Source organism: Oryzias latipes, chromosome 14 (assembly GCF_053564925.1).
Source record: "Oryzias latipes strain Hd-rR chromosome 14, Olatipes_Hd-rR_3.1".
Lineage (NCBI taxonomy): Eukaryota > Metazoa > Chordata > Actinopteri > Beloniformes > Adrianichthyidae > Oryzias > Oryzias latipes.
Window position 1 is genome coordinate 21,917,535 of NC_136250.1, and position 12,474 is coordinate 21,930,008.

A 12,474-nucleotide genomic window follows, 5' to 3' on the forward strand; every position below is an offset into this window, starting at 1 on the left:
AACTCACAGGGAGATTTAGTGAACAAAACCATGTGACCACTAGAGAGCAGCATGCCAGAAATAATACAATAATGTTTAGAACAATAATGTTTAAAAAGAAGACCGCCAGATATAAAAAAAAAGGTGCCAACAATACACAGGAACTGTCACAGAAGGTCAATTCTTTAATATAGCGCCGCCTTTTGCCCTACCACTATAAAACTTCAAAGGTTATCTAAGAACAGTGTTAAGACGACCCATCACCATATTAAAGTCTTGCGATGTTACCACAAATAGGTGAGAAAAAAAGTTAAATGAAAAATATTTTCACTTTAAGACATCAGGAGATACCCTCCGAGTGTCAAAATACAAAAACGTCATCATACCTCCCCACAGATGACTTTATGGCAGAGGTAACCCTCGTGCTATCTTAGATGACCCCACCCTCACATTGACGTGTTCTCCCTACCATGACAAAGGTGGATAAAGGTGGAAAGATTTCATGTAATCCACGGACACCCGTGAACATCACAAATCATTGAAGAAAAAATTCAAGCCACTGTCTAGTGGGTCTAGATGACCCAACTCCCGACGTTAAACTGCCTAGGATAGCACAAGGGGTATATGTGTTCCCCGTAGAGTGGACTTCCAACTGGGTAAAGATCGCTTAAAGTCTAAGGAATATGGAACCAAAAAGAATGTTTTACAAAATTACAATCTGGCAGAAAATTCCATCTTGGCAAAGTTGTTAGAGTCAATTCCAAATTCCTAGATGGTACCTCACTGCTAAACTGCAAACACTTGATATAAGCTTGAGCTATATCATCCTGTCTCAGCACCATCCAATTTTTTCTAATTGAGCAGACCAATAACCTTTTATTAAACTTGTTTCAATTTGGGGAGGCTAGACCTTGCCTCCCTCAGCAAAAAGTAGTACACTTGAAGTTTTTCTAAGTATAATTGAGTATAACAAGTCTACAATAGTCCATGTACATGTAGGGAGTACACTAACTTCAGACTAAATTGGAACATTTTAGGTTTATAATATGTAGAGAGTACCAGTAAATAAAAAGTAAACTTCAGGTATACTGCCTCACTTTTAGTTAGAAATAAGTATAATTGAAATATACTTAATTATACTACTTTTTGCTGAGGGGTTTTCGAAAGCTTGCGGAATATTGGGTCCATTGGGTTTGTGTTGCTCCATACAGGGTAGAAGGCTAATTTAGTAAATGTAGCTTCACTGAATTTAAATGAACAACAACAAATAAACAAAGGAAGTGACAATTCAATTGCAATAAGGGCGGGTTAGGGTTAAAATTCGTGCAGGCACTGAAGCAATGATTTTTTTGGCTGCAATGATTACGTGTGGCCAACATGAATTTCCATCAGTTTCTGTGCCTGGTTGCACATAAATACGTGTGAATAACATTATCCTACAATAAGATAAATAAAAAAAAGTCTGTTTACTACAGATGTCACAATTCTATGGAGAAAAGAAAACTAAATGAAGATATTGCAGTTTCACCTGTTCAGTAATTAATGTGCAACTTGCTGAAGGCTTTATTGTGCAAACCTGTATCAATTTAAGAACAGCCAGCATCCTGGCATTAAGCCAGCAATTGTTGTGCGTTCTTAAATTGACCGAACTTAGATTTCAACCCATCTAAGTTTGAACATTAACTCACAGACTAACAAGTGGGACACATTTATAAAACCCGTTCTCCAAAGGAAGCAAAACACAGATTTATTGAAGAACTTGATGCAGAAAAAGTGGATGGGCATCAGGTATTAGGAAATGCTCAGGGTGTTCTAGGGAGACAGGAGAAGCTGGTTAATAACAGACAAGTCAGGTGGGCTGTGTACACACTGGAAGGTGTGCTCACTGTAGTACAAAGTCTGCAGAATCCACTGGTCAAAGGTGGAGATAGGGGGATTTCCAGTGCAGGTGAAAAAGAATTGGGATATCCAAGATCCATATATATAGTAGGTAGAATCCAAAAGGGAAAGGCAGGAACCGTATTTAAACCATCTACAAAAATGTCGGTGAGCATACAGAATTCACTTGAGAAGTTGGATGGATTTTCACAATATGGGAATACCATGGGGTTTGTAGGGGTGCTCAAAATAAGGTTGACACCAAACTTTAGGGAAGATTGGTAAAAGTGTGTTTAATAGGGATCCAAAAGTCTGTTTTACAAAAAAATGACAAATCAAACGTTTGACGTGATCTCAATAAATAGTTAATCATAAAGACTTTATTTCTAAGACACGATAAACAAAAGATACAACTCATATGTAAAACTTTAAAAATGTTATATATGTAACCACATAATGGCACAAGAGGACTGGTTTTGCAATGTTAGACGGTACTTCACATATCTACTATGGCTGTGGTTTTAGACACAGTTTGTAAGAATGTTGAGAAAAAACAAAAGAATACTGCAGCGCCACTTCTAGGTCAATCACTATGCAACAGTTTCAGCTTGCTAAATGCTTAATCCTGCACCTATGTATCAAGATTGGTAATGCTGGATCGTGCTGTGATCCTTTTTTCAAAACGTTTTTAGAACCTCCAAGGAATCAAAAGCAAAAGGAATTCTGTTTAAACCACTTGAGTTATTTAGGCCCAGATCTGCTGGCGCTATTGAGCCTAACTTGATTCAGGCAGAAAATTCTGAGGTTATCGCCGTTAAATTACATTACCGTCAGTGGTTATTGACATACAAACATTTCTTCACTTCCTATGATAGGAAATAACGACAGATGGTACCAAATGTAAGTGGCTCTGCAAACTCTAGGTGGTTGCATATTGATTCTTTAGTTTAAAATAAAGTATCAATACATTTGTAGGATAGCATACTCTGATTACTTTAAGCTACCAGAGAAATAGGCCAGTTTGGTAAATACAAACATAAACAGCACAATTCACTAGATCTGACTCCTGAAGGTTCCCCCTTTTAAATCCTGAGTATTGCAAATATACAGTAATATCTTTGTATCATCATCAATGTTTTTTGTAACAAACTTTTGTTAGATTTGTGTTGAATTTTTGGTCTGTTTGATTGACAGTTGTGATTAAACCAAGGACATTTTGACAGTGAAGTGTCAGAAGTTTGTCTCAGTGGGTTTCTCAGTTGACCTCATGCTTGAACTTATGGTTTCCACGACCTGTGTCCCCCCCCTCTCATAATATGGCATTTTGGATTGCTCATCCAGGGCGTATGGAGTGATGGACAGCTTTAGTTTCTGCAGGAGGAATGCGGGAGATGAACACCTCAGTCTGGTGTAAACATTCACTGAAAGTCAACTGCCAGTTGTGCATCACCTGCATGGGGGAGCCAGGGAGCACCCACAACGTGTGAATGATACCCAAAGGGATCCAGATAATGGAGCCCAGAGCGATCACCCAGCCGACCCCTTGAGCCCATGGAGGGAAGACGTAGTCCTCGTAGCGAGCTGGTTTAAACTGTATGATGGAGAATATCAAGATGACCTGAAACAAAAAAAACAAAAAATTGTGTCTTTTAGTGTTTTTGACATGTTCTTGTGGCCTTTTTCGCATGATGAAGGACAGATATTAAGAAAATGAAATTTAAAATTGCATTTCTACATATTTCTTTATTCAAATCGTTATCAGGAATCGTGAATCAGGAGTAGAGGGAAAAATACTGTTTAACAAAGATTATATTTGTTAAGTAGAAAAATACAGTGAGTGGGCCACAAGCTCCCTGCTCTGCTCTATTCCAATGCAGCCAGATGTAGACAACTGGATCCCTGTTTCCCTATTTAATTAAAATTTAAAACACCTTAGGCCGCTTGACAAAAAAATGTTTCACTTCAAATATAATGTAGGAATAATAATTAAAAGTTGATTAATTTTTCACTTTTAAGTTCAATCTTTAACTTTAAAATCAGCAACAACACACAAAAACTTGATATAAATTCATAAATAGTTACTTTGAAGAATGTACGTCAGCACATTTTTAGAGGGATGACAGACCTTTTTTTTTGTTTTACTAGTTTTGTTTATGCTATTTAACTCACTATTGATTAAATGTAATACAAATCATTGGCGCTCTGTACACCAGCCCCTCCCAATCCATGAAAATGAGTTGGGTCTCACATCGTTACCTAGACAAGTGAAGAACAGCCCCTTCCAGGAAGAGTCTGGGCTGCCAGCACCGCCCCAAGGCTAACACACACACACCCAAATTCTCCACGCAGCTAACAGTGATCTGCTAAACTTTGTTTGGTTGTTGTTTGTTTTTGTGGGTGAGATGCAGACACGCTGTTGAGGCGGACTCTAGGTTAACGTCATGAAATGGGCGGCACCCACAAGGAGCGAAAGGCGGAGCATCAGAGATCGAGTCGTCTTACTTCCGGGTAACAAGTGGGCTGCAAAAAAACTCATAGTTCATCAAAAAACTATTCTATAGTTCGCCAATGGTAATATATGATATGGATATAGTTTACTCTAAAAGGCTTAAGAAAAGCATGCTAAAGGCCCTTTAAAGTTTCACAATAATCCAGTACAAAATGTGCGATCAACAATGTGCGATATATTAAAACTCACAGCAACGAGCACGGGAGCAACAATCAGCCAGCACACCCTGAAGAAAATGTTTGCTCCTTTTCCAGTCATCTCAACGAGGTTAGCCGACAGACGCTTCACGCCTGAACACAGACAGTGCAAATCAGAATTTACTGAAAGATTTTAGAGAAATATGACGATTCAGAGAAGAAAAAAGTTTAAGAAAAAAACATATTTCTCTCACCGTAGAGCCAACAGATGGCAATAATCTCAAATAATGCAAGGAACATGATGGACACAATGGCAGTGTAATGGTCCATCAGCTGGAAGACGTAGATTCCTACCTGGAAACCTCTGCACTTGTTAGGATGCTGGGAATCTGAAAGTTGTGATTTGGTAAAAGGTTCATTTACTTACCTGCATGACACAGGGTATGCCCAGAAGGAAGGCTATGGCACAAATTGCTAAAACAAAGAGTTCCTTCCGCTTGAAAATGCCAATCACTTGTTTGAAGTATTCATCCATGAGACTGGTAACCATCACCTCAGCCATCGCAAACTGACAAAGACAGAGACAACCCCAGAGTCAGACTGGTATTAGCTGAAATCAGTTCCTTCAAACAGGAAAAGTCCATTGTGAAACCTCGCTGTCAAGTCCGAGGCAAAGCAGCATGAAGAAGAACAACACAGCCCAGACTTGTGGCGCTGGCATGTTGGCAAAGGCTTGTGGGTAAACAACGAAAACCAATCCTGGACCTTAAAAAACGCACAAAAAACACATTGTAAATGATTTTTGCCTTAATTTTCATCTGGTTTTTTTGTAAACTTTTGTAAACATTTACCTGACAACACAGCTCTAAAAATATGTAAATGACAGACTGTAGTCATTTACTTTGAATAAATATTTGAATCATATTTAGAAGTTAGAAAATTGGAAAAAATCTAAAGTATGTGGATTGTTCCCGGTCTGCAGGGGTCAGTATGTGACAAAAGTGACCAAAAGAGGAGACAGAGATAAGGTCAAGGGTGAACGAGGCTCACAGACCAAAGGCCAGCTCCTGACAAATCAGCTACTCCAGTTTTCATTTTTGAAGAAAGGATGTTAGTTCTGAAAAGTGTCAGAACCATTGACTGTGTAAGTAGTGGACCTGGAGGGTGACATCATCCATAGAAAATGACTTATTTTGTTACGAAGCAAAGTCAATTCCGTTGCCATTTTTTTGCCAAACCTACGCCGGCATGTTGGAGCCAGACGACGTCAGTTAGCAGTGATTGGTTGAGTCGATCCGAGTCATTTCTATGGCAACCAATCTCACTAACCAGGAGTGAGCTTGTTAGAAGACCACACCCCTTCCACTTGAAAGTGCGTTTGGGTGAATCTGTCAATCAAACAATTTCGTGAGACCACAAACTTTTATTGAGGCACCGGATCGGTCAGTTTATAGTTAAATAATTTAGAGGAAAAATATGATGACCAAAATTAAGAATAGGATTAGAAAGAATGTATTAAAAAATGTAGTAGAACAAGAATGGCTATTCTGACAAATAGAATGACTGAGTAACAGCTGTTTATTTCTCAGTTTAAGTCTATGGGATTTTGGGTTCCAGGAGCCTGTGGCTACTTCCTGTTTTGAACACGAGGGGGGAGGAGTCACTCTGTCCAGGTCTCATATACAGTCAAGAGTCTGAACACAGTACCCAGCGCATTCAAAACTCCAGTCCAGTTGGAGTCAATGGACCGATGAGAATCAGAACTGGACCTAGTGTTTGAAGAAGGTATTACAGCTGCACTGTGATGCGGAAAATATTTTACTGGAAAACCTCAGACTCATTTTAATTGACATGTGCAACCAAAACAATTCTGCGGACCTTTTCCAGTGCCCGTCCTTTCATTGAAACAGGATTTTTTTCATTTAAACAAACTTGTTCAGGGATGGGTGTAAGAGACCAACAATCACTCCGACGTGTTTAAGTGGCCTTAAAATAATTCAAAAATGGATTTTGGCCCAAATCCCAGAACATTTGCATGCTGGGGTTTGGGCCTCAGTGAAAGGGGCCAACAATGTTGTTTCATCAGGAGGCCATAGTAATGTTTTACCTGAGAAGGGAGGGGAGAAGTTTCAGTACTTGTTTTTGGATAAATGTAATCAAATTTTAGTTAAGAGTGTAACTGTGTGTTTTTTTTTCATATCCAGGACAATCTGTGTCTGCAGGAGAACCCAATGTTCCAAAACTAAAATGGGAGGAGCTCCCGCAGCTTTCAGGTTCCTCACTTCTCATTCCAATATGATTCAGAAAGTCTCAATAAATCAGCGTTTTTGGCTTTCTTACCGTCCACAGCCAGTTGGTTGACAGGAATGCCCTGCAGGTGAGACATATATCCAAAGGCAGAGAAAATGACAAACCCCGCCAGGATGCTGGTGAGGGAATTGATGATGGCTATGGTGAGTGTGTCCCTGTGGGGAGAGGAGACACTCAAGTCAGACCATTTTCATCACTGTTTCCAACATCTTGTGTTCATGCTCAGTCTATTTCTCATTGTCTTTCCCCATCAGTTAAGAGGTGGGAGTTGTGAAAGGAGTGGGGGGGCCAGGTACAGGAAGGGGGGCCCTATTTTTTAATTTTTGTGCTTGTTTATCTTCATCATCATGCTTGTTTTTATATCTTGTTGTGTTTTAATGTAAAGCACTTTGTGTTATGTTTTTATGTGAAAAGTGCTTTATAATTAAAGTTTTTAATTGAATTGATTTGATCACAAAGCAAAGCAAAAAGAATGGACTGGAGCGTGTACTTCAAAACGTTGTTGTTAAAGTTGTTATAGCTGGACATGGCCATGAGGGAGCCAAAGCCGATGCCGATGGAGTTGAAGATTTGAGCCGCTGCGTTCACCCACACCTGCAAACAAACACCAGTCGTTGGATTGTGTGTGGCGCCTGCATCCACGCGTGAACCAACTGTCGTGCACCTTACATCCACAGAGAGCAGCTTGTCCCACTCTGGAAGAATAAAGAAGTTGATCCCATCTAATGCCCCGGGAAGCTGCACATTATTGATAAGCAGGGCGATCAGGATGACATACGGGAACAGGGCAGTGAAGTAGACCACCTATGAGCAGAGAAGAGAATAGACATTAAGAAATAATCAGAAGAATATCAAAGTGTGATCCAACGTCTTATTTTTAGTCACATTCATTTATTTTGGTGAAGGTTGTCATTCATACAGGTGATGCCTTGATGTTAAGTCATGGAAAATAAACTTAAAATTTTCTTTATGAAATATTTTGAACATTTTCAAAAACATTTTAAGACAATTTCAAGACATTCATTTCTTACACATGATTTGAGAAAGGTTAAGGTTCTGATAAAACACTGTTTTTAGTGTTTTTAACAAGTTCTTGTGACATTTTTTCTCATAATGGAGGACAATTTTGAAGAAAATTAAGCTTAAATTGCTTTTCTGAGTATTTTTTTACTCAAATTGTTGTGAATCAGGAGCAGACAAAAAAATTGCTGTTGGAAAAAAAACGTAGCAGTGAGGTAGAAACTACAACAGCAAGCCACAAGCTCCCCGGTCTGCTCCATTCTGACGCATCCACGTCTTTGTTTCCGTCTTTGTTTTCCTCATCTGAGCTGACATCTGGCTAAAAAACTGTACTGCTGGATTGCTCCAATATTGCTCAACATTTTTGCTGAACCAGTTATGTTAGGTTGGAGCTGTGAGGAGCTGTAAACTAGCGAGAGAGCACATAACTCAGAGGTGAATTTCTAATCAACCCCTGTCACTCTGCACAAACTATTTCCTAGGAAATACAAAATAGTTTCTTTTTAGTTTAAAAAAATAGATTTAGTCTGTTCAGAAAGAAAAGACCATTGGGAACACTTTTAAAATAGATTAAAAGATGATCGAAGTGGGACTTTAACACTGGGACAAAACTTGTTAAAAAAACCCCAATTTGATTAAAGCTAATTGAATGAGCAAAAAAACAACACAAAAGGAAAACAGGCAACAAGATAAAATAAAATCATTCTGACAGAGTTAAACTATCTGAAGGTCTTTTTGAGTTTAGACAAAGGTTCATGTAGCGTTAAGGTTTTTGACCTGTGTGAATTCCTTATGGTTCTACATCATCAGTTTCTTTCACACACCTTGCCTGTTGATTTCACCCCCTTGAAGATGCAAAAATAAATTAGAATCCAGGCCAGGAGGAGGATGAGGAAAAGCTGCCAGCGAAGTGTTCCAGTTTCTTCTACTCCACTTGTTTGCTCAAGCATCTCATATCTGCAGAAACCCACAAAAAACATGCTTAATTTTTAAAGACAAAATAAAACAATTCTACCCTCTGAAACAACACTTGTCTGTCTTCGTGGAAGTGGATTCTGAGAAAGTTCAACCTCAAGTCAGACTTGCCAGGTAAACTGCAAAAAGCACAGAGCTACCTCTGTGAGGATTCAGTTAGTCTGTTTAAAGCTCTATGCAGTTCAGTTTGCATTTTTTAGAAGTGTCATCTAGGAAATTGTATTTTGTTTGAAATATTGACACCTTTTTCTCAGCAGCTTCCCCAGGAAGAAGCATTGTAGAAGAAAATGTGGGACTTATGGAATCATGTGGAGAGGTGGAGCCTGGGGTGGTTAGAAGGGGCCAGTGCCCCCCCCCCCGGCAAGAGCTTTTGTCCCCAATCTTCCAGCCAATGCACATCGTCTAAAAATACTCAAACTCCAACTGTCGAGCATGGAGGAGGAAGAGTGATGGTTTGGGATAACAGATAAGTTAGCCTGAAATTGATGTTCTAAAACCGATCAACTGATATGGTGATCATAAAGTGACTGGTGATAAAGGTGGTTAAATTGAAGACCCATGATCAGCTGAGACACAAGGTTTGCTCGTGTTGTGACGTTTTCTGCAGTTTAACTCTCTGATTTGAAGACATCATATATATATGTGTTTACTGTTGAGACTGAATTTAACTTTATAATACATAGAGAAATAAGTTTTTCTCAGTTTTTTTCATGAAATACTATAAAAAAGAGGCAGGTGATTCTTAATTTTTTTTCATAAATTGTTGGATATATTAATCTATCGGGTGTGTTCAGAAATCAACTGTGAACATTTCTAAAATGAAATGTTTTAAATGCCAAATCTTCCAGGTAAAACTTCAAAAACAGGTAGACTGATCTGACTTGATCGGATTATTGTATAAGAAGAATTTCAAACATCTTGCAAATCTCCAGTTTCTCCATGTCACGTGTTTAACAGCTTTCATGAAAGGCCATCTCTCATGTATGTTCCGTCAGAGCTCAGGCAGATCCAGGGTGAGTAAAGTTAGTGAGTACATTCAAAAAATGTGAATTTTTATCCTTAATATAAAAAAATAAAAAGTGACCTGATTTTTTTATCAGGCTGCTGCCCTAAATCTGAATGTTCAAAAATATTTTTGAATTTGGCTGTTGTTGGAGGTAAAGGTAGCAGCTGATACAATAAGTTCACATCTATCAGTCATTCTTATCACTGACCTTCACATTGTCTGACTGTTTCACAAAACTAGGATACAAAGTGTTTTCTTTAGTGTTCATTCCTGAAAAAAATCGTAAATCAAAAAAGACACAACAGGCTGAACTGAGTTTGAGTCTAAATTCCTTTGAGGTTCAGGTGATTTGGTAATCTTCCACAAACTAAATATTATCTGATCATTCTGAGCTTGTGCCACAAACTGGAAGACATACTGGAAGAACTCCTGGCTCGCTGTGGAGGTGTAGCTGCTGTTGGTGGCATGATCGGAGCAGTTCGGTGTGTTCCAGGTGTTGTTGCAGCTCTGCCACGGCAGTGGAGACTGGAAGGAGTGGAAAAGATAAAAAAGGGCCCAGGTGATGATGACGTTATAGTAGGTGCACATGATGAAGGCGATGGCCACGGATGCTATGCCCACTCCTGAGGTGAGACAAAAATGACATGAATTTTATTTCCTTTTTTCACTGAAAGTCAAAGTCTGTTGACCCATATGGGGAGCTTTGGATGTTTGGAGGAAGGGAGCACAGCACCTTTGAACAGAGGGCAAACGGTTGCCAGAGCGTGCACAGGCCCTCTCCTTGTGTACTGCCCCACAGTCAGCTCCATGTAGAGCAGAGGGATCCCCAGCACCACCAGCATGAGCAGGTACGGCACCAGAAAGGCACCTGGCAGACATAATGCAGGATCAACTTTCACACACTATACAGCAAGAAAAAACGGCTGGGACTCTGCCAGGTTTACACTTTTCTCTAATCATTAACTTTTGTGAGTCCTCCAGCAATTCCATTACTTTGCTTAAAGGCAGAGAATAAGTGAGGTTTCCCTTCGTAACATATCTTATCTTTATTACTCTAAACCAATAGACATACAACATGTTGCACATGTTTTCTGAAACCATGATAAAACAAATAAAAACAACTAAATGGAATGTAATCCATATTTTAGGTAAAGGATGATTGCTTTTTCTTGAGTTTTTTTGGTCTCTCACCTCCTCCGCTCCTGTAGCAGAGGTAAGGGAATCTCCAAACGTTTCCCAGACCTACGGCACAGCCGATGCCAGCCAGGGTGAACTCTATCTGCTTGCTCCATGTGGGCCTGCTGAGCTGTGGATCCATGTCTGCTCCCTGCTTCATTGATGTTGCCTGTCTGGGCCCTAACTTAGGGAGGCTGACTGTCATTTAAATCTCTCTGGGGTGATATAACCTCCCTTTTTATTACCCTTAATGATTACCTGAGCAGAAACACTTGAGCATGTGGCAGCTCTCACTGAGGAAACAGTTTTCTAGTCTTAATAAGTACCATAAAAATCCACAGATTTGTAGGTTTGTAAACATGGAAGAATGAACAAAGGTTAAAGTAATATGCTAAATTTGTAATAAAACGTGATTAGATAACATTTTGACATTAAGTTAGTAATTATAATCTTTGTTAAAAAAATGCAACAAAAGTTTTTTTTTAACACTTTCTTGCAAATGATGCACAATTCTTTGTTTTGGTTGTCAAATAAAAATGGAAGGAAATTTTTTTATGAACAGCAAATAAATAACTACCAGTGAGTGTTGAGATTTGTAAACCATGACAAAGCAAAACTCTAGAAACATTAACAGTAAAACCTTAGAAAGATTAGATTAGGCTGTTTGTGCCCTCAACAGTAAAAGCAGACATGTCACACCGTTTCACTATTATACAATCACAGTCAGAATTTTTAATTAAAAAGCCCATTTATATGGAAGCATTTGTGTCTCATAATTAAAAAAAACCCTCAATACCAGAAATGCTTTTTCATTTTCAAAATGAAGCTGCGTTTGTTGACCCAAGAATAAAATGAAAAAGCAATCCACCAAACCTCTTTTTTTCTTCTTATTTGTCACTTAATTAAAATGACAAACACAATGGTTTTTGACATTTTATATACAAAAAGTTCTCTAGTAAATGTGCAGCAATATTCAATTAGAAACATCTAATTTGACAATTGAAATGGATCAACAGAAATCCTTTTTCATTTTTACAATGTAACTGCATCAAATGACTCAAAAAACAAAATTTAAAAAAACGCAAAAAGTGTAGCATTAATCAAGTCCAGTCTGTCACAGGGTGGGACCTACCATGTGGTCAATGTGAAGACCTACAGAGGCCAGAAGAGATATTTAGACTAAAAGATGGTCCCATCAATCGTTCTGCAGCTTCAAGTAAAACCTTTTTATCAACATTCCTGAATGTTACACGTCACCAGGTTGAGCTATTTGAAGCAATCTACAGGCAAAAGTGACCATACTTTCATCTGCATTTTGTTTGTATGGGGGTGGGGTTACTTTTTAAATTGTTCTTATTTTGTGTTATTTATTTTTGTGTACAACACTTTGTATAACAGCAGGTATGAGAAGTGCTAAATAAAAGAAAAAAGATTGATTTGATTTGAACTTTTTGAATTTTTTTATCCATAACAACTCAGATCTT

The 12,474-nt window shown here is 38.6% G+C and overlaps 1 protein-coding gene across 1 annotated transcript; it reads right to left on the bottom strand.

Annotated features, from left to right (window-relative positions):
- Nucleotides 1-2,124: 2,124 nt before the first annotated feature.
- si:ch211-283g2.1 (sodium- and chloride-dependent GABA transporter ine) lies at nucleotides 2,125-11,341 on the bottom strand. The gene is made up of 13 exons (XM_004076700.4): nucleotides 11,006-11,341; nucleotides 10,548-10,682; nucleotides 10,233-10,437; nucleotides 8,658-8,790; nucleotides 7,483-7,617; nucleotides 7,304-7,407; nucleotides 6,844-6,968; nucleotides 5,156-5,268; nucleotides 4,931-5,071; nucleotides 4,758-4,857; nucleotides 4,556-4,656; nucleotides 3,308-3,475; nucleotides 2,125-3,228 (listed from the first exon to the last, which is right to left on the bottom strand). The coding sequence occupies exons 1-13, from the start codon at nucleotides 11,193-11,195 to the stop codon at nucleotides 3,088-3,090; spliced, it is 1,791 nt and encodes a 596-aa protein (XP_004076748.3). The 5' UTR covers nucleotides 11,196-11,341; the 3' UTR covers nucleotides 2,125-3,087.
- Between the last annotated feature and the right edge of the window lie 1,133 nt (nucleotides 11,342-12,474).

Coding starts and splice junctions, on each gene's coding strand:
- si:ch211-283g2.1 (XM_004076700.4), bottom strand. CDS start 11,195: ATGACAGTCAGCCTCCCTAAGTTAGGGCCCAGACAGGCAACATCAATG. Junction 10,683..11,005: donor CTGCTACAGGAGCGGAGGAG/GTGAGAGACCAA, acceptor TATGTCTGCCAG/GTGCCTTTCTGGTGCCGTAC. Junction 4,858..4,930: donor GCATACCCTGTGTCATGCAG/GTAAGTAAATGA, acceptor AGAGGTTTCCAG/GTAGGAATCTACGTCTTCCA.